Source organism: Chlamydotis macqueenii, chromosome 3 (genome assembly GCF_036417535.1).
Source record: "Chlamydotis macqueenii isolate bChlMac1 chromosome 3, bChlMac1.mat, whole genome shotgun sequence".
Classification (NCBI taxonomy): domain Eukaryota; kingdom Metazoa; phylum Chordata; class Aves; order Otidiformes; family Otididae; genus Chlamydotis; species Chlamydotis macqueenii.
This window is the reverse complement of record NC_141558.1, coordinates 98871640-98893528: the sequence shown is the minus strand read 5'-3', so window position 1 is coordinate 98893528 and position 21889 is coordinate 98871640. Positions and strand designations below refer to the sequence as shown.

At 41.2% G+C, this 21889-nt stretch overlaps 1 protein-coding gene across 1 annotated transcript; it reads right to left on the bottom strand.

The window, feature by feature from the left end:
- Nucleotides 1-156: 156 nt before the first annotated feature.
- Nucleotides 157-21842, bottom strand: GNPAT (glyceronephosphate O-acyltransferase). The gene is made up of 16 exons (XM_086744171.1): nt 21573-21842; nt 17965-18156; nt 15523-15699; nt 14565-14694; nt 11843-11970; nt 11321-11396; nt 10597-10748; nt 10376-10506; nt 9454-9677; nt 6684-6929; nt 5912-5991; nt 3282-3422; nt 2265-2364; nt 2077-2170; nt 1110-1171; nt 157-797 (listed from the first exon to the last, which is right to left on the bottom strand). The coding sequence occupies exons 1-16, from the start codon at nt 21825-21827 to the stop codon at nt 754-756; spliced, it is 2232 nt and encodes a 743-aa protein (XP_086600297.1). The 5' UTR covers nt 21828-21842; the 3' UTR covers nt 157-753.
- Between the last annotated feature and the right edge of the window lie 47 nt (nt 21843-21889).

Here is a 21889-nt window from a genome sequence, read left to right as displayed (position 1 = left end):
GGGAAGGCGGGAAGGGCGCAGGGGCGGGAAAGGCGGGAAGGGAGCAGGGGCGGGGAAGGGCGGGAAGCCCCCCCCCCTCAGGAGGGCAGGGCCGAGCTCTGCAGCCTGAAGGGACAGGGCCGTCACCGCTGGTTGGGGGGAGAGATAACAGACACGTTAACGACGCTGCTTTAATTCAGTTTTTAAATATAACATTCATTAAGTCATTGAAATAATGCCAAGTTGCCTAAAAATAACAACAACAACAAAAAAAAGAACAAGCCCCAACACAATTAGCATTTCTGGTTATTGCCCAAGATTTGATTTGTGCTCTTTGTTCACAGAGGCCTTATCTTAATTTAGCCAGCCAGCAACGTATTTTTCTAAATATTAATTTTAATAGCAAGTCTTTTAAGTCCCTGTTACATTTTCACATCCATGAAATATTTGAAACCGATCACATTCCTCATTACAAGTCTAGAAAAATGTATTTAGGTAGCCATTACTGTGCACATCTCCTTAAATATTTATTAAAAAAAAAAGTTTAATCTGTTTTAAAAAACAAAACACAGTGAGGATACAAATAGAACTCTAACCCTTGGCAGCAACAGTTTTTAAGTGGTCACAGAGAGCTGCCCCGCTGAAGAACAGCTCTCCCACTCCCAGGCTGGCCGGGCAAGGGGGGGAACCTCGCCTGCTCCATCCCTGCTCGGGCTGGGTGGCAGTCGGTGCTCTCAGCGGGCGCTTGCATCCACCCACAGCATCAGGAACCACCTAGAGTCGCGCAGTCACAGGTTTCTGTACAGGTATCCTGGCATCTAATGAAAAAAAAAAAAAAAAAGTAAACACTTATCATCAAAATGCTGTAAATATCACTCCCTTAAACTACTTTTTCCTTTATTTTCCTCAGTCACTGGGTTGCACAGTGTCTTAAATAAAGAAGGGAGATTCAAAGCTGCAGTCAACGACACTAGAAAAAATATTGCAAAAAAAAAATATCATTAGGATTTTTATACAGCTAAATATAAGGAACTACTAGGGAAAAAAACCACTATATCTAACATATGTGCATTGTCCAAAGGAATTTATAACTTGAGAAACTTTCTTCAAATTAATTTGAGAACACTTACCAAACATGTCCAAGATTTTATTAACAGCATCTTGATTTACAGTGTAAGTGAATCCATTGGACCTACAGTTAAAAGAAAAAAAAAAAAACCCACTGTTTCTTCAATGAATATTTCTTATTCCAGTCATTTCTATACAAATAATCTGAAATAAACATTTTCATAATTACATTGTATTTTTCATCCTACCAGCAGACATATTAATTTTAAGGACATGGCAAACTTCCAAGCAGATTGTACTCAAGGACAGTTACAGTTTTTCATCCTTCCTCTTGTTCATCAGCTTCCAACTATGTTCTGTGAAACACTCAAGACAACCCGGGGACTTCTCATATCAGGGACTTCCACAGTTATACTTTTAAATACAGTAAGAAATACTACAACAGAAATTAATTTGGTAACAGGAAATCCATGTCACTGTATTTTTGTATAACAATAGCTGGGTTTTAATCTTAGGCCTATAAACTATGAACGGTCTTAAAAGACTTTAACGACTGAGCTTTCAGTTAAATTGCTTTGAGATGCCAGTGCTGAAACCCCCCAAATATTAGTAATATTCCTGAGTATTGCTTACATTGCCTGATAAGGCTTATTGTAACACACAGAGTAACTCTTCTATTAAAAATAAGCAGGACTGTTCTCTTTGCTTATCAAAGCCTTGGGAGAAACTTCGAAAACCAAAAAGGTAACAGGAGCCAGAAGAACCCTACTAGTCAGTTAACGAATTTTGTTGCTGGGCCTCACAGGAGTGTTTTCACAATGAGAGGGTGACATTCTGCTTCTGCACGTGTACAGAAAGGAACCACCTGGGTCTTCACCACGACTCCGGTAATCCATTCAACCTTCAGCTGACTGGCGCTTAGGCAGTCGAGGTTCTGCAGTTCTGCTTCACACTAATAGCTCAGTCATTAAGAATCACCAGTAAGACCACACACTGATTTCTGTACACCAAAAAGCCAACATTACTTACATTTTCTTCTTTTTCACTGCCCCTAGTTGCACAAGAGCTGCTAAGGCATTTTTCTGCATGTCAGAAGACAGTGCTTCATAACACTGTGTATTCCCTACAGAGAAAGAAGCAGAACAATTAAAAGTTTTATCACTGTCCATTAACAGGCTACACTTGTAAAACCATTGTCCCATAATGGCAGTACACACCCTTCTCAAGAAGTTGAAAAACAAAGTTGCGGACTGCAGGCACAAACTGCTTCTCAGTAAAGGCTTCTTTTGTTTCCTTTGAGAGGTATCTGAAAATTAACTAACATGAGAAAAATAAATTAGCTTTTCTTTCCTTTTGATTGTCAGCTTGTAATGAATTACAGACAGATATGTCCTCGTAAGTAAATAATACTGTTACACTTCAAAAAGTGTAGAGGAACTCAAAAGGTGTCATTACATATGGCATCTGAAATTTTTATTACTGTTTAACAGGCATGAGAGTCCCAATAGTAAAATAAAATTCAGTACTACTATAATAGTTACCTTCGACATTAACTTAACATTCCTGTTCTCACAATCAAAACCAGTATAATTTTTTTAAAACAGTATCTGTTTTACAGATGGGAAAAACTGGGCAAATCAGTACAGCTCAGCCCAAGTCACATACCAGATCATTACCAGATTCCACGAGGTTCAAACCTCTACACTGTCTTATGCTGATGTACCTGAGATTTTAGCCTCCTGTTTTTGTATACATTGCTTATTACCGGAATGTAAGTGTTTAGTCTTATTAAAACCTTAGAAAACCAGAAGAATGTAAAAAGATATGGATGCAATTAATTAAGCTCCCAAAAAAGCTATCAGATATGAGACGCAAACTCATTTCTGCACCTGGCAGGACAGCCCACATAAAATCAGTAAGCAAGAGCTCCTCGTAAGAAAGGGCAACGAACCTGGTAGCAGCACACTCCCTGTGAAGCTTATAAACTCACAATGAGCCATCACATTACAAAGCAGTTACTGCTTTAGTCAATTGGAAAAGTCTGAGCCAAAAGCTAAATTCAGGACCCTCAGGAGAGGGTGGTGTGTAAGATATCTACTACTGCTATTTCTCAACTCTTGCACTCCCCAGCCATGAAAACAGTCACTATTTATACTGCAGCTGTATCGCAGCTCTCCTAGTTGCCCTACAAAGCACAGGAGAAAAAAAAGGTAATTTTTTGAAGAACAACATACCTGATAACCTTCCACAAAAGGCCTGAACATAGCTGATAAGAAAGATACTATAACACTTCCTTTGTCGGTAGGGTAGATTTCCTGTTGACTTGTTTGAATGGCGTCACATTTTGTAAGGAGAAAACATCCTTCCTCAAAATCCTGGGAGAGAGTAGCATAACTGAATTTTAACATCTACAGTAAGTGTAGCTACCTTTCCCAACAAAATCAACAACAAAAACCAGACAACAGGACACCACTTCCATTTTGAACTCAGTTCTCAAGAGTCTCAAACCAAAATTTTCCTATATTCCAGAAATACCCTTATAAAACAGCAGTGGGAACATGTTCTGAAACACAGCAGTATCTTGATGCACAACTGGCCTAGGAGCAATGAAAGCAGCTGTGGCTGCTATTCTAACAGTCAGCCTGAGCTCCCTCTCAGGATTTTGTCAGAATGGGGTCAGGTTGTCCGGTTTAGGGTTTTTTCTGTGGGTGTTATTTATCTATTTTACTTTTAAAGTCAGGGTTTGCCTTTATCTCATGTCCACTGTTTGCGATAAATGACAAGATAGTTCACTGACCTGCCCTCTACAAAAGAGGCCACACAATGGCCAGAAGTTACAAATTATGGAAATGTCAATGACAAAACCATTTTACTGCCAATATTGGCGTAAGGGTGAGCGGACAGAGGACACACACAGAGAGAACACAAGTGGATAGGACACAGACATGACAGACACATGGATGACTAGAGGGGTGGGTTGCTAAGAGATCCCTTAATATTATAGCAACTTTTTCCTTTGACTCCAGTAACGTCAGTTATAGCCACTCACCTTCCTGTTGCCTGCTTGGTTTTGGTACTTAAAAAAAAAAAAAAAAAAAAAAGCCAAGAGGCAACACTTCCTAACAACTAGAACTAAATATAATGGTGCCAATCAGCCTTTAAAAAAAGTTCAATCCTCTTCTGTATAAAAACCTATGAATTTTTAACATAGCTGCAAATCTTTAATATTCTTATGCTTTTATATACTTACCTGATCACAAATATCATCATCAGATATTTGGCCTTAGAATTAATAAAAATCACATTTAATCAGTTTTAAATCCAAATAAAAACTACACATGGATTTACCAGCATACGTTGGGTATAATGCTGAACCAGATTTTTTTACTAATAAACTTGTGCTCACCTGCACTTCAAGCTGGCTGGACTAGAGCCAGCAGGATGTGTGCAAACTGACACAGCAAGTCCCACAGAAAGCAAAGTGCCGCCTGCAGCTTTCACAGCCTGCCTGTGTCCAGCTGTGTTAGGAGAGCAGCAGACACACACTGAGCCCTGTAATAAGGCAGTATGCAGGAACAATACTGGCTTTGTCTGACTGATGGTTATATGGGGCGGGGGGGTGAAAGGAGAGGAAACTCTTTTCAAGCAAATAGGATGCAACTAAAGCTTCCACAAAACTCTACAGAGGGACACTGTAGCGCCATTACTGTAGGAAAGTTCTCACTTCAAAAACCTTCACAGGCTGCATCGCCTCAACTCTGTAGAAGATTCTGGCTGCAGAAGTTTAAATTAGGCTTTACTATAAGCATTTCCCTCATAGTGCTCACCATGCACTATCTGAATCTACACGAGATAAATGCCAGTAATAAAACCAAAAGGGCTCAACCATGAACCATCAAAATATTTTTTAAAAGTTTAGTTATGCACAGGAACATTGAAACTTCAGAGTTCAAGGTATAAAAGGAACTGTTGCCATTGTATAATCACTGCAGAGTAGATGCCGCCACGCTGTGCAGTCAAGGAGAGGCGGGTCAGGGGCGTACTCTGATGAGTACAGATGAGGCACTGGGTGTTGGCACAGTCCTCTGGCAGCCCTGCCATCACAGACCACACACATGGAGGCTACACAAAACAACTGATCACAGCTGCACTAGGAGTATAATCAACCAGAGGACAATAGGTACTTAAATTTAGAATTGCATACTCTGTTTGTCAAAGATAACAAGGGCATACAATGGTTGATCATTAATTGGTATAATACCTATAGTTTAACTTTCTGACAGAGTAGAAGTGCTCCTCTGCCACACAGTCTGCAAGAGCTTTTAGGAAAAATTATCCTGGTGTACCCTCAGTGAGAATTCCTGTTTTGTTTCTGTGCTGACAGAACATACCCACTCTGTGATATAATTCAATTAAATCTACATTAACACTTTTTTTCTTCACATTCTAAGGTCTCTTTCATAACTGCAGAGCAAGAGGACAGTATTTACACTTTATTTAAGAGACTGCTTTACATGTATTTTTATATCCATACTAGAAGACTGGTAGCTTTATGCAAAAAAACCAAACGTCTACTACTGTTCATTTTAGTAGTTCAGAATTGGGCTATTTCAGGATTTTTAGTTTTTTACTGGAAGTGGGGGCGGGTGGGAGGGGAAAATTGCATATGCAACTTCGTGGATTCAGACAATGTTTTGCAACTAACCAAATGACCCCCTTTTAAGTTCTCCCTCCCACTTACAGATCGAGCTGATATCACTGTAGGTGTTTATCACAAAGCATCTGTTTAGCAGAGCCCTGAAATCAGATGCTATTTTACTTGGCTGCGTTACTATCAGTATTTTTGTATAAAGGATGTTTTTACCTTCAGTGAAATGCCAGGAAAGAAGATAAACTCATCAGAAAAAACATCTCTCAAGAAGCTGAAGCAGCTATAGACTTCCTCTGAAAAAAATATTGTAAAGTACTGTTGTTTAAAAATTGTTAAAAACACACAAGTTAAAAGCTAGTTACTCCTTATTTTACAGACAGTACCTACTTCAAATAAAATTTGGACTTAACATTAAAAGCATACATAGACATACAGCAGGAACTACCACAACAGAACAGCAAGTATTCAAAGAATTTGATTAACTGATACCAAAAGGAAAGAGCAACAGGTTGTAGCTTCTCAGAACGTGCATTAAATATCACATAATCAGATGCTGCACCAAACTAAGGTATGTATTCTGAAAAGTTTAAGAGCAAAGTATTGGAAAACACTGAAATACCTCAGAAACAGCAGTGGGAAGAGAAGACTGAAAACTGGCTGTACTGTGTGCAATTTGTAACCTAAAAAGATGGTCTGCTAAACACCAACAAAATAAGACACTTAGGAACTGGGATTAGCTCAACGTAACCCTGCCCTGTCAGCAGAATATACCTACATTCAAAAGTATCAAAGGGTAAACAAACAAAAAAGGCAAGCAAAATACCCCCATCCCCTCCCAATGCATCCACCTTATGCCATGGGACCTTATCCAGAGTGTAACGGTCTCAGATAGCTCCCACTAGCAGTCACAGCAGCCTCCTGTGCCTCTCACAGCTGACAGCGCAAGGAGCAAAGCCAGCGGAGTCTCAGAGCTACACAAACGTACCTTTTCTGAAGCTGCGTGTCATCTGCAAGGCAACTGCCACCAGAGATGGACGCACAAACACGTTCAGCAGCTGGTTTCTGTAGGTGGCACACATGAGGATGGCCAGAGCGTGCTTAAAGACTATTTCCCCTACGGCTCCATCTTCCACTCCTTTGTCATTTAGGACCACATGGCCATTGACAAGGCGAGCAATGTTGGAATGCAGGGTGAGGCCAGACATGACTGCTTTTTTGGCACACAAGTTATCTAGCAGGAAAACACAACACTCAGGAAGATGCAAAAGGGAACATAACTCTATTGAAACTGCCTAAAATGCAACAGGATTTCATTAAGTTTTATCACTGAAGACCAATTATTACAACAAAAATTCAGTCAGAGAGATATTCTAAAATAATCCAAACCAAGAACTGGCAGCCTAGGCATAGCATGATATGGAGAGAACAAATTTCAAACATTTTTGTAATTAAAGCACTTTAAATTCTTCCACTTGCTAACAATGACAAATACTTCCTTTGTCTCTGGAACAAATATTCTGAGCCTCCAAATAAAAGAGGATAGATTTGTTTAATGGATAGATTCATCAGGAAGAAAATGGAGATCACACTTTTGCCTAGACATTTCTGACACTACAAATTTTGAATCAGATCCACAAGTCTATGTTTTTCCTCAACTCTCATAGACATGGAAGGCCTCGTCCCAGATTAAGTTTAAAGAAATCCTAACATAAATATTGTTACATAATATACCTCCTCAAAGAGAAACCAGACTTTACTTAAACCCACATCTCTTCTTGTTTCATAAGACAATCCCTTTAAAAGGCCTAAAGCAAGGAAATGTGTGGGTTTTTTTTTTTTAACAACAAAGTTCTTCGAGGGTAGGCATGAGGTTCATAAACCTGTGGGCTTTGGTCAAGCTTTTTTGTCAATGTGAAACAATGCAAACTTTATTCAGATAAAGAGCAGCATCTCAAGTCTTGGAAATACACTCACCTTTTTACGGTACCTTACACTTTAAACACTACCAAAACATTCCCTGCATCAAATGTGAATTCTTTGGCAAGTGAGGAAAGAAGCAACAAAAACTTCTTATTGAACACTAAAATACACTTTACATGTTCAGAGCACCACAAGCATACCAAATCAATATAGCCTCTGACAAGGAGAAAAAAAAAAAAAAAAACCAAAAAACAAACCACACCAACAATCCAACGTATTATTTCCCCTTAACATAGATTTCACGTATAATCTCCTTGCATCTCATTTGCTCCTTCAGCTTACTTTGTTCAGTTTTGCTAAAGCTCCCAAGTTTCTCAACACAACAAGAAGCAGAAAACTAAGCAAGTTATTTTGCAGTTTCTGTTCTTAATATAAAATTTCCAACAGCCAAGCAAATGTTCTGCCTGTAACAACCAACCAGCATGACAAAGGCAGAAACAACTGTTTGGAGACTTAAGAATGGACAGGATACATGCAGCTGCTGACCTGCTGATGTGGCCAAATTAGCCTTTAAAATGCATTTATTCTTTCAAATTATTGACAATCCAAAACAAAACACAAACCCTGTTTCTATGCAACTGATACCTAGAGCAGGGCCAGCACACTGCAACAAAATCCCCTCAGTTGTTGTCATTTCACTACCATGCCTATTTGCTATTCCTGGATTACAGCACAACTCTACTAAAGCAAAAGCTTATTTATAGTTGGGAAAAAATAAAACAAATAAGCAAACCGAATGTGGTATGGCTTTCAGTTTACTGTGCTGTAAGATTCTAGATGATGTTTAAATATTGCTATTAAATTCTTCCTTTTACCAGTCTGGCAGGAGCAGACCTCGTCTGCGTTCACTGCAGTGCAGATCCCTGAAAGGAGAAGTGGTTTTCTTCCAGAAATGAGTTGAGTTCTGTTATAACTGTAGCCTGCTCCTATTTCTTTATTGCAGTACTGAGAGGGATCCTTGATTATACACATGACTATAAAAGCAAAAATCCATGGTTTAAGTCTACCTACAGTGAACAGGTAAATGTACTTGCATTACACATAGTTTTTCTTTGCTAGCTTTAACACTTAGATCCTGAGAGCCTAAAATTAATTACCTGTGTCAGTCACCTTGGCTCACAGAGAGAAGTTCAAAACAATTTTTCAGAATGTTTGGAAGGAGAATCAACCTTTCAGCAGCCAATATATACATATATGTACAAAAAAGACTGTGTGTGTGTATAAATACATAAATAAAGCCACCAAAGAAGCCTTCTCCCCAAAAGTCATCATTGTTTCTGAGGATAAAGTGAAATTTAAAAGTAAGTAGACAACTTACAGTTCTGATTTTCTCTCACTCCTTTGTTTCTGCTAGTTCTTTGCCATAGTAACAACTTACACTATAGCCAGTACCAAGCAATAAACACAGCATTACACCAAGCTACCTGCTGCAGATCAGGTAACTGCTCGAGACCTGCATAACATTCAGAAAGATAGACACCAGGCAAATCTCAGTACTCTAACACAAGTACCTTACAATTTCCCCCTCATTCCACACTTCAGGATATAACAGTAAAACACCTGTTCTGCTTCCGCTTAATTGTTTTTCAAAGTATTATCTTCCGCAGGCTAAGTCAAAACCTGTCAGGTTTTAGCATCGTTTTTAACACATCCTAAAATCCATCTAAAACTCTGCGGAAAACATTCTCTAAAGTTGTCATCATACACTGCTTCCACAATACAATTTGTCCTTCATAAGCAACAAAAGGTACAGAAATAATACTTTCTCTGCATACCAGGCCATTCAATGAATCCTCCAAAAGTCTGTGTTAAGCCTTTAAGCCACAGGGTCTTTTCTATTAGAAGTTCAAAATCCATGGCTGGCAAATTCTGGAGCAGGACAGCAGCAACTAGCACCCACGGGCTCAAAACCGTGTTTTCTATTTGCAGGAGCTCCATTTTATAAGCTACGTCACTGACAAATTCTTGGATATCCTCAGATGGCTTTTGGGGAAGATGCCTGAGAAGAACAATGCAGTTCAAGGTTACAAGCTCCAAAAACTGGAAGACAAATCACACCTTTCCTTATTTCTTCTGTATTGCTCACAGATCCATAACGACTTTACAGCACCTAACATCTGGAGGGCGATTCATCTATATGCTACGTAGAACAGAAGTACAGAGCAAAACATTAGTATCTTCATGACAGTATTTGAAACACAGATCTCTATATTGATGCTGTACACTTGCTATCTTCAAAAACAAAACAAAACGAAAAAAAGCATTATGTTTTATATAAAAAATTGCAAAAGTCACCCAATCCAGCCATAGCTACAGCTCCCTGGCACATGATCACACAACCGTTTGCAGTAATAAAGCAAGAACGGGGAGAGAGGTGGAATTTTTAAGTGGCAAAACCACTGAATTGTCAAAAAATTGACATGAGCTTTGCCTGGCTCATGCATCATCACTAAATTTTAAAAAGGGCATCTTCATGACACAGTAGAAAGCTACATAAGTAACAGCCTGTTTCAGAAACACCCAGTCGCAAGCATGATAAGCCTCTGCTCAGACAAAACAGGTTCGCAATCTAAATAGTCGGATGGAGAGGAGGCGAGAGAAGCTGAAAACCAAGTGCAAGAACATCTTAATTATTTTACATAGGTGATGACTAAACAAGTGCTTTTCCTGTGCATACACCATGCAAAGACGTGGTACCTGGGAACCAAATTGTACGGGCACCGATTGATTCTCCCAGATGCCAAAGTTCTAAGTGATACCGGCTGGCCAACGTAGATATGTATGGTACCAAAATTGTCACTGAGGATTCTTCTGGCTTTTAACAACCCCTACGAAAACGGGAAGACCAAAACTGAAATCTTGGTGCTACAAAGTGTGTATACATCCACCTACGTTCTGCTCTTAAGGAATTTACATACAGATGTAGATTCTTTGGGCTTTGGGACTCCAAGGAGTTCATATGCATACAGAGATTCCTCTAATATCCTCTCATAGCTGATGCTGATGGGAACAAGGTACGTGTCAAAGACCTCACGTTTAAAAAATGGTTCCATCACAATGCTGAGAAGACCTGCACATTGAAAAAAAAAAAAAAAAAAGTTGTTAATCACTTGTCTTTTTTGAGGAGAGAAAAGCAACTGCAATTTAACTTTGAAAAAGATCTCTTCAAATTTTAGAAACTGCTAATAGATGTGGACTGTGCCTGTTCTCTCTTCAAGCAAGCAGAAGCACAAGACATTGCCCAAGCTTTACAACAGAAGGTAAATGTAAGCAATGCATTTGGACAGCTACTTCTGCTCTTTTCAGCAGCACTGCTCTGCAGCCGCACAGCATCTTCCTTCTAAAGATTCCCCATTACTTTTACAGTTAGCTTACAATATTTCTCTGCTGGTAAGGGTAAAGAGCCATGCAATTAAGTACACCATGGGGCAAAGTGAGAGAAAGCAGTAGTGTGCAAGAGATGTGTATTGCTGTTCTTTGAATGGCTTTGGAAATCCAACCACAGTGTTTTTCACTACTGTGATAGACCTCAACAATTTCCCACCACTTTAACACCCCTTCCTGTCTGAAGAACTTACGAAACACATAGCCACTAATGAAAATACTAATAATCATTAAGTTCCAAGTTTTCAACAAACCTACCAAACTTTGGAGTCAGAGTCTTGGCGGTGCGGCTTCTAGTCCCTTCAAGAAAAAATTCAATTGGGGCATAGCCACTCTTCAAAAGTAAAATAAAAAAAAAAAAGCTGGTCAGAAAAAGAAAAACATTTCTTCCCCACTGCCTGCAAATAGTTTTACGTACTTAAAGTGTAAGTTTTTTTCAATGGAAGTCATCCATGTCTAACTTCAATCATCTCTAAGCCTATATTCCTCCATTGTGTTTGCCACACCACATAGTTAAATTAATGAAAATATTGTGTCTGTCATGAGATACGGGCACATGATCCAAAGCAACTGAGGAGAGCAATTTGTTTACCACCTACTGCTGAACAACAGAGTGCATGCATGCTTTTCACCTACAGCAAATCTAAGGTAAAACACATTTAATCAGATCACAGTGAGGACTTTCAATCACATAGCTATAACATCATGCATATTGCACATGAATCGTTCCAAGAGAGTATTTCTTAAGCATACATTTTGAGAGTTCAGTAATTTACTTACCCTTAACATCGTTTTTACATATTCAGCAAACACTGCCCAGTACAGTCTGTTCCCACCAAAGGAACGTCGCATAAAAAAGGCACCTGCCCTTCGTAGTAGCTCACCAACTATTTTCATTCCTAGGAAATCTGAAAAACAATCAAATAAAAACCAAAACCACACACACAAAACTTACAGATTAATATCAGCCAGCAGGATCAAACACTTTCTATAATACACTGATTCAATTACCAGAATAAGGATGATCTCCTTCAAGGATTCTATTGTTGCAAATACCTTTATTTGCTTTCAGATTGTCTGGCAGGACTTATGTAAATATGAATGACATATTATAATATGCTTTCAATTTTTTTTAAAGCAGCATTCACCTAGAGCAATTTATTTTCAGAATTTAGATGGCCAGATTTCAACCATAATAAAGACTAAGTTTTTGAGGTACATTGTCTCACTCATCTTCAGAAAGATCAGTTACCACTGAATGTATCCTAGAAGATACAGAAATTAACTGACCAATTACACTACACTATATCATTTATGGTCCTGATTCATCCCTTTGGGAGGTGTACACCAAATGAGCTAAAGTTTTTTATCATTTTAAGCAATGATGGTCAACACTTAACTTGTCAAAACCAGGAAACACTTCATGTTAACAAATTTCTTAGGGAAGAATTTAAAACAAGTCTACACAGCAGCTGGCCACATGCTGCTTCAACCTCCTTGCCACCTCAATCCATGAAACACTTGAGAACAGATATTCACTCTGTAAAATAAATTCACATTTCCAGCTGGAATGCTGACAATGACTGCCTTGAGGATGTCACATGATATGTCACACACACACACACATATATGAGAGATAGATACAGACAGAGAGAGAGAAAGAGATAAGAAAAAATAGATAAAAATAAATTGGCTACAGGACCCTGGGCAGCAACAGCAGCTGTCAGAGCTTCCCATGTGCAGAGGTCCATCTTTTCCCCTTACTATCCTACCACCCTCCCTCTCTCACCAGAACACAGACTCTATCCCCTCCCCTACTTTCACCTTCCTGCCACGGAGTCAACCTCCTAACAGGGACGCTGGCTGCATGCCCAATGCCTCTCCCCACCACACACCACTACCACACAAACTAGGACTGAAACGCATCCTTTCATGTACCTCAAGCCCACATCACCTCACCAGCACTGTGACTCTAATCTGACTTGTTCCCAAGACCTGAGACAGAAACATGACCCCAGCACCAGCTAGATTCCTGCTAAAGTACTGCATGTACTCTGGTGTTACTGGCAACTCTTACCTTCCCTTAGCTAATCCCCACAGATCTATCCGTATGCTACTTGAAGCCAAGTGATAACTAACAAAGCAGAGGCACTTACCACTTGTATCAGGAAAGCATCTCTCTACTCAGCACAAGAACCACTGTGAGAGTGAATTTGTAAACCACATCTTGTGAACCTCTAATACAATATGCACTAAATACAACTACAACCATAGAGAACTGTGTTTCCTCCAGAGGAACCTAAAATAATACACATGTGCAGCTGTATAATCAAGCTGCAAGCCCCTAATTCTGAAGAACTTTGACCCCAAAACACTTAAAAAATGGTAATCACTAAAAAAATCCCTCTGAGCTAAACTAATAGTATCTTAAGATACTTTTTTGAGGCCCAAAACTCAGAGAGGCCCTAATCCAATACTCAGCAAAGGACCACACTGATACCTATGACAGCATGTGAGCAGATTCTTAAGAATACGCAACAGGTAAGCAGCTGCCTTGACCAAGGCAGCTACGAGACATCAACTTCTGAATTTACCTGCATCACTCAGAGACAAGATACCACTAACTCAAAGACCAGCAGAACCTCGTCTTCCCTAGCCAGCACACTCTCCCAGCTTCTGCTGGTTTTCCCACCAGTCTTCCTAACCTCTTGACTGGAAAAGTAGACTACAACAGAGTAGGAGGTTCCCAGATCTTTGCTAGCTTGCCTGTGCACATTACAGTGCTGCACCAGACCTGAGGGTGTTGTCTGTCTGCTTAGAAGATCTGGTTGATACTCAAGATTTCCAAGATCAGGTTTCTCAGTTAAGTGCTGCCAGAGTTCAGATTTTCAAAAAGCACATTAACTCAGAAGATATTTACTGTTAAAGCCTTCAAGAACGGTTTCCTGCAAATATACTGGCTTCATCTGCTTTAGAATTAAGTATGTCCAAAATTGTGAGCTCTGATGTGAAATTTCATTTCCCAGCCAGGTCTGCTCTCAGCACTTCACATAACAGAGTTCTGCCAATGCTTCAAGGGAATCAGTCGCATCAGCAACAAGCACAAGGTGGCTGGCACTTCATATCTGGCTGTTATGACTGCACTTAAAACTGCATGAAGCATCACAAAGGGTTCTGCATACACAGTATCTCGTGGGCAAGTTTTTGCCTGTTCCCAGGACAAAAAGGTAATACAGAAGTCTTTTTCACAACACCTATCTTTGCCCCAGCCTTGGGTCCACAGGCGGAGTACTTCTGGGCAAACTTGCCATCAAAAATTTACTGTTGATTGGACTCAGCATCAATTAGAAGCTTTCAGACATTATAAACATCTCACTCAAGTAAGTTTTAACATTACATATTTGGAACGGAGGTTAAATATAACTATTTACAGTAGCAGCTAGCAGACCCCTTGCTACTGATTCTCTGAATCCTGAGGACATTGTTAAAAGAACATACTTGCCTATTCCTGCAGCAATGACAGGCAAAGCCAAGTCATACGTATATAGCAAATAAGACAGCATCAAAAAGTCTACGTAGCTTCGGTGACTGGGCAGCAGTACAACTGGATGCTCCTGAATGGCATGTTGCAACTAAAAAAAAAACCACAGCACAAACAATATTGTTCCAATATTTACAGACCGACTGTCGAAATTTGCAAATACAGACCTTCACAGGACTTAAAGCAAACAGAAGCTGATTTGTTTGAGGGTGGTTTCTCTGTCCACATACTCTATTTTCTTCAGCATGGAACCATAGGAAATTTGGAGCAGTATTTTCCAGACTAGCAATGTATGGTTCACAAGCATCACAGGACTCAAAAGCCAGGGTCACCTCATTACTCGATAGCCTAATTCAAATCCCTTTTTGATGAGAAACCCAACAGGGGCTGGAAGGGCTGACATTGCTGTCTTCCAGAGAATGCACTGCATCCTCCAGAACAGCAGCATCCTGCAATGAAACAGGGGGACAACAGCTCCCCAGGGAACAGGGGCAAACTTAAAGCACCTCCGGCCTCAGAGCTGCACAAAGTTTCACCACTCTTAGCTATAGGAAGGTTTTGCAGAACAGCCAACCCACTGAACCACATAACATTAGGTTTTCACCCCCAATTCAGCTATATGCATTATTAAATTTATAATATCAGATAGAAAAACTCAGTGGCTGATCTAGCAGAATCACCGACACACGACTGCAAGTATTCCTTACCATAGGAAGCATTTGGAAAATACACAAAAAGCCCTGTGTCATCTGTCTTTTCTCCCCCTTATTGAGAAATGCAGTAATAAACACAAGTGCAGTCTGTCTTCTCAAAGGGTATTTTTTGTATTTGTTACTTGGAGCAAAGACCAGTCCTTGTCCAAGTGACTGGTACGAAAATATTATACCTTTTTTCTTTTTCCCCCTCCACCATTACTCACTCTCTGCATTCCTTCTTCATTCACACAAACTCTCTGGAAAAGCCGTTTAAATATTTTGCTCAGAGTAAAGGCAAAAAATCTGACAGTTCCTAACTGCATACTGTGGCCCATCTCATCCAGGATTTCCGTGGCTTCTTCTTGGATAATATCAGGTGACTCTCCCATCTCTTTTGCCAACTAAAGAGAAAACAAACAAACAAAATAGCAGTCAGAAGTTGTTCCCCTCTCCTTACCCATTCTATGTGCCACAACAATTACGGCAGGATTGCAACAGTCAGCAAGATTTTATTTTTTGTGATAGACATGCATCTAATCACACAGAATCTGTTCAGTGTCAGTCAACAAGAGAGAGCCAAGTTAAAGCTGTTCACAATTAAGAACGAGTTTAGATGTCAAGTGCGGTGCAGAGGGGAGGGTGTGCAACAATCTTCCCCCTCCAGCTACACCATCTGAATGTTTTAACCTGGAGCATCTTCAGCAATTTAAGTTCAAAGAACATTTCCCATATTATTGGCCTGAAGAAGGCAATTTTCTTTGACTAGTAAAATGAAATCTATGTTTAGAGATATTCACAATGTAAATTTTTGAAGTGTATTTGGGTTAGATTTTAAGACTTGGCTGAAGAACCTCAACCCTATCACACTTGAATTTCTTTCTAATGCATTACTTTGGCAATGGCTAGCTGAAATGCATACAAAGCACTCTCTCTACAAACTTTGCATATCAATGATCTTTTTTCTGTTGCTATGCACATTCCCTTCTGAAGTTTCTTAAAACAGACTTAAATAATGGTCATCCCTCCTATTTGAATCTAGAAATATTTAATTGAAAAGTTAGCCTTTTACTGTTGTGGAGTGAGGAACATGCTTTTACTGAACACAGAGGGGGAACGAGGAGGAATGGCACAAGAAAAAGCAATGTTTAGAGGCCAGCACTGCTTAGCTATTATTTATATTTTGCAACATATGAGAAAATCCATCTCTTCCAATCTACCTCCATATACTACCTTACTATCATATCTACTGGTTTAACTGTGTTTTAATAAATGCATTATCCTTCATCCTGCATATTCCACATGTAGCAATAACCAATAAAAGACTTAGCACACAGCTGATCCTCTGTGAATTAAGTACACATTCACTACAGAGCTAAACACTTAATTCCCCAAAATAACGAGTCAAAAAACTAGACCTGTCACACATAGCAAGCTAAAACAAGCAAATACACTTCATTTCACATACTGAACATTGGCAACCTCAGCAATTTAGCACAAGAACAAATTCCAGTATGCCTGTATAAAGTCGAGTAAACTCTGCCCAGAGAGGAGGCACGCTAATCGTAGGCGGTTAGGCATATTGCCCAAGGTAGTCTCAGTTAGATACTTTCAGTAATCTCCAGTTCAAAGCTGAGAACTAGGTTGCAATGGCAGGTCTGCTAACCTCCTTCAACCACTTGATGCTAGCCGGGAAAATATCCATCAAAATAATTTTCCATCCAAAAAGCAGCACTTCAGAAGAAAACATCACATGGATGTCTTTCTGTCAAATCCTCTGTAAAATAATTTATTTCAGTAAACGTTTCAGCATTTCTAAAGTTGAAGCATTCATTTTTTTTTTATTTCATACTACTTAGCAATTAATGATAGCAATGTTATCATAGGTAACATTGGCCATAAAAAGAGGAAAAAAAAAAAAGAAGAAGAAAAATTTTATGGCAGCCACTCACTCATGACTAAGCAAAACATCTTATATACTTATACTGGCCTTATTGGCCTGCAATTACTTTCCATGAATAATGAAAATAGTTACTCTGCTAGCTAATACACACTCTTATTTCAGCCATTTCAACACAATGTAAAATATGAGCCCATTGGACTATAAAATATTTTATTCATTACAAAGTAGTAGCTGCCCTTCATCTTAAAACACAAATATGGCTACATGTTTCTAATTCAAAGAACCCTCTGTCAAATTGAACTCTCATTTTAGGGACAGCAGGATTTATGACTGATTCATAAATATACCACTAGCCTAATAAAATTCCTACAAAACATCCTCAACATACAAAAACGTCTACTAAGAAGGAGAGTGCTTACGACTTTCACAATGCTGCTCTGTGGCAAGGACAGTGGAGGAGGCAAAAAAAAAAACAAACGTCAAGCACATTGGATAAATTGCGATGGTGAATTGTCGCACATACAAAATCGAAACACTATTTCATGAACAAGCTACCTAACAGCTTTAGTGGCAACTCACTGGTAAATCAGTATTTGTTTTTCCTGATAAAAGAATATGGCTCTCAAGTTACTGATTTATTGGGCCATCTTTCAAACGACAGCTATCATGTTTGACAAGGTCAGAAATAATAATCTTTTCCCTGCTGCTACACAAAGTTTGGCTGTGTTCAATCCACCTTGTCTTACACGTCAGTGGCCAGCCTCACCTGCTTGATAACATATTGAACTTGCTCTGACTGGAGAACAGTACTTTTAATAGCATTTGGCTTGCAAGGTGAAAGTCCCTTGTAGATCACAGGAGTATAACATTTCATCGCATATCTCAAGTCGCTGGACAATCGTCTTTCCTCCAAGATATCTTCAAACTCATCTCTTTTCTTTGACGTGAGCTCTTTCTGCTGGGAACATACAAATAAAGAATGAGACACTGTCTCAAGCCACTCAGTGGTCAGCTTGGCTACAGTATCAAAGTAACGGTGTGCAAAACTTTTGGAATGTTTGGAGGTTTTTTTTAAGCATTCTGTAACATCTGCATCCCACACTCCAGGTGCATGAACAAATGCTACCTGGTTGAAACAATGCCGCAAATAGAAAGACACTAAAAAGAGGGAAAAAAAAAAAAAAAACAAACCACAAAAACCAAACCTGAACAAAAAACCTCAACCCTTTCCAACTGCAAAGACCCCTAAATCACCCTATGCCACATTACTTAACTCTGCCCAATAGGAAGAAGCTGAGAGAACAGCTGGGCTTTGAAAGCTAAAGTGCCTTGCCTCCAGCCTTTCCATGATTAATAGGTATTAACTAAAACACCTTTGATTCCAACTCTCGCAGCTACATGAAGACAACACCGCGAATGACACTATAAACACACAATCATCAGCACAAAAAAAAAAAAAAAATCCCTGCTAATTTAAGCTGCATCTGGGACCTTGGTGATTTGTGATAGCTTTCACCAAGCTTGGATACAAGGTACATAAAACACAGCCAGGCAGGACCAAACCAAAAAAAACCCCATAACCAGCCATGTGAAGACCAAAATGCAATATGGCATACACGTCGGTAAAAAAAGAGTAACCTCTGAGTAACCAACACCGCTACGCAGGAAAACAAACAGTACATCAAGAACTAATTGTGGATCCATCCACGCTGCAGAAATCTCAGTGACAAAACGCTTCCCCTTAAATCAGCAGGCGTCCCCTGTGCTGGAGAGAGATGTCTCCTACTATGTCCTGTAACATCACAGTTTGTATGAATGACCCCTTAGTCTTTTCAAAACTGAAACTCTAAACTTCAAACCAGCAAAAAACCACCAGACAAGCAAGGCAACCGGAGCAAGCCTCTGTGAAACACAAATATAAAAGCACTGGTTATGATCAAGCATATTTATTAGAAGATGCTAAAAACAAAAATGCTTAAGTCTTCCTCTCCAGCACCACTTGAAGGGTAGCACAGGCATCCCTTTCATTCATTCTGCCTCCTCTCCCTGTACAAAACCCGTGCAGAACCAGTCTGACAAGGAAGGCTAAAACATTTTGTTTCATGGGCTCTTACAGTGACCTTTTCTGGTGTTGAGAGGAAAGCCTGGCCAGCAAACACACAGGAGAACACCAGGAACAGATAAGCAAAATGCCCAGCAGTGGCAGCTAGGTTTTCAATCTTGGGAGTCAGGTTTCACAGCCAGCTGACCACAGCCACAGCAGCAACACTATCAAAGCAGCTGACCTTTAAAGTAAGTCGAGAGCAAACATTTAGTTCCTGCCCATTCATCAACACAAGATAATTTGGCAAAACAAAACAAAAAACCCCAAATCAGGAATATCTCCACTTAAGAACCACAAAAAAAAATCCTTCAAAGCCTCAACTGTATTAAAAGCCAATTTCATTTTATCAGAGAACATAAATCCTTCTAAAATGTTTGACCTTCTCATTCTTTTCCCCACACGGTACAGTCAAATTTGGACACCATCCTTCTACTAGAGTAGCATTTGGTAGATCATCTAACTTTTCTCTCCACTACTGTAGTTTAAAGAATTGTCCCACAGTAATGGCAGAACCAGCTTTCCAGGGACTTTTAAAATAATACTATACAAGGTATTAAACCCAGGTCCATATTAATTTAAATTTTTTTTTTTTTTTTACTGTATGGTACATCATTACAGTTTTCAATCTTTCTTCTTCCTCAGCTTTCAACTAGTTGGTGTTTTGCAAGAGCCAAGTAAGCTAAGAACTCTTAAGACAACTGGAAATAGTTTGTATTAGCCAACTGTCGCCATAGACACCTTGTATCAGCCCCCTTGATTAAAAATAAAACAGAAAAAAAAATCCCTGGTGCTCTGTAATAACAAAAAAAAGATAGCTCAGAATAGCATCAGAAAATATTAGTCGGCTCTAAGTATACACCTACTTAGATCAGGATGTGACAAGTCATTGCAACATTTCTGTCAATTACCAAAGTTTAAACCCTGCAATGTGCAACCCCACGAAACCCAGACAAAGAAACCCAGCACTCAGCTCGGGTACCATCAGCCACATCAGCAGTCACTGCGCTGCTTCAGCCATTCCCCAACGCCGCTCTAGCGAGCGCAGTTTTGCAAAGGCCACGGCCATTTGAAAAGTCACCTCTCTGCCACTGCTCCTCATCTGACGTTGCCGGGTTTGATGTGCAATGGATTTCTCTCCATGGCAATAAGCGTTTTCACGCCCTGTCCTGAAGTAGTGCTTGAGTGAGCCAAAACACACACTTTACCAACCAGTAAAGAAGAATAATGCTGTTTTTACACGTTACAGCCAAGCTGGCGTTCCAGCTTCAATTGCCAACTGATAGAGAGCAGATTTAGAAAATATGTTATTGGAAATCTTGACTTCAGAAAATTCTGTTATGTGCACTGTTGCTGGGACACTGGTGAATTACAAAACCAAACAAGCAGGAGCCTGGAACTCCTCTGCTTCCATATAACCGCTGAAAGCAATGAAACCGGAGCACTCATGATGTGCTTAGGATACCAGCACACAGCCAAGGAGACACAGAAGTTTGGGAATCCCTGCCAAAACAAGACACTGCTTCCCTCTCTCCCCAGCCCTCTCCTCTAAATCCAAGTGGAGAGGGGGATTTAGCACCCTATACCCAAATCTCCGTGTCTGAGGCTGGCATAGGAGCTGCAGGGAAAAAAAAAAAACAAAACAAGGTCAATGAAGTAATTTCCACCACGTAGCACGGGAAAGCCCGCTGCAGCCACTCCATCCCTGTGACAATTTTGTAAGGCTGAACGTGTTGTCGCTGGCGGGGCGTGCCCTGTGAAGCACCCCGTGCTCGGACACCTGCCGCCTCAGCCAGCCCCTCTGCCAGGCCTGGCTGCGGAGCCCTTGGACAAAATCTCTCTAAAGAGGAGCCCGAGCCCCTTCCGACCTTTAACCCGGCTGGCGTTTCGCAGCACATCTGAGGGGGAAAGCGACGCTGGGGACCGGGAGCTTTGACTGTCGCGACTGACACGACAGGAACTGGAGAAGCAGGCGGGGAGGAGAAGCGGATTTGGGCCCGCGGCGGCTGGGGAAGGCGAGTTTGTGAGGGGAAACGCCCGGCTCCCGCTCAGCCCCGAGCCGGGAGGGGAGGAGGCCTCTGCCGGGTCCCGCACAGCACAGCCCCCGCGCCAGGCCCCGCTTCCCCCGGCCCCTACACCGGGGGAGAAAGGGGAGGGGGGCTGCTGCACCAACCGCCGTCACTCCGCTTCAGAGTGAACGCCACCGACGCGGGGCCGAGGCGGGCAGCCCCCTTCCCCCGCGCCACCGCTCCCCGCCCGCCGCCGCTGCCTACCGAGTACATGGGCGCCCCTCGCCGCGCCCGCCCGGGCGTCGCCGCTGCCGCCGCCCCCGCCGCTGCCGCCATGCTCCTGCGAGCGCCGCCGCGCCGCCCCGCGCCCCGCTCGCCCGCCCTACCCCGCCGCGGTGCCCTCCCGCCCGCCGCCGCCTCCCGCGGCGCCCATGGCCCCACGCCGCCCCGGCTCGGCTGCCCGGCGCGCTGCGGCGGGAGCGGGGGAGGGCGGGGGGACAGCGCGATGGGCGGCGCCATCTTGGGGGCGACGGGAGCCGCTGGGGATCAAACGTCCTTCCGCCCGCCGGGCCGCGGCAGCC

Bases quoted from the DNA above. Each gene is read 5' to 3' on its own strand.
- GNPAT (XM_086744171.1), bottom strand. From the start codon at position 21,827: ATGGCGCCGCCCATCGCGCTGTCCCCCCGCCCTCCCCCGCTCCCGCCG. The intron at 1,172-2,076 runs GTAAGTAATGTT...TTTTAACTGTAG, and splicing joins GCAGTGAAAAAGAAGAAAAT to GTCCAATGGATTCACTTACA. The intron at 798-1,109 runs GTAAGTGTTCTC...TTTTTTCATTAG, and splicing joins TAAAATCTTGGACATGTTTG to ATGCCAGGATACCTGTACAG.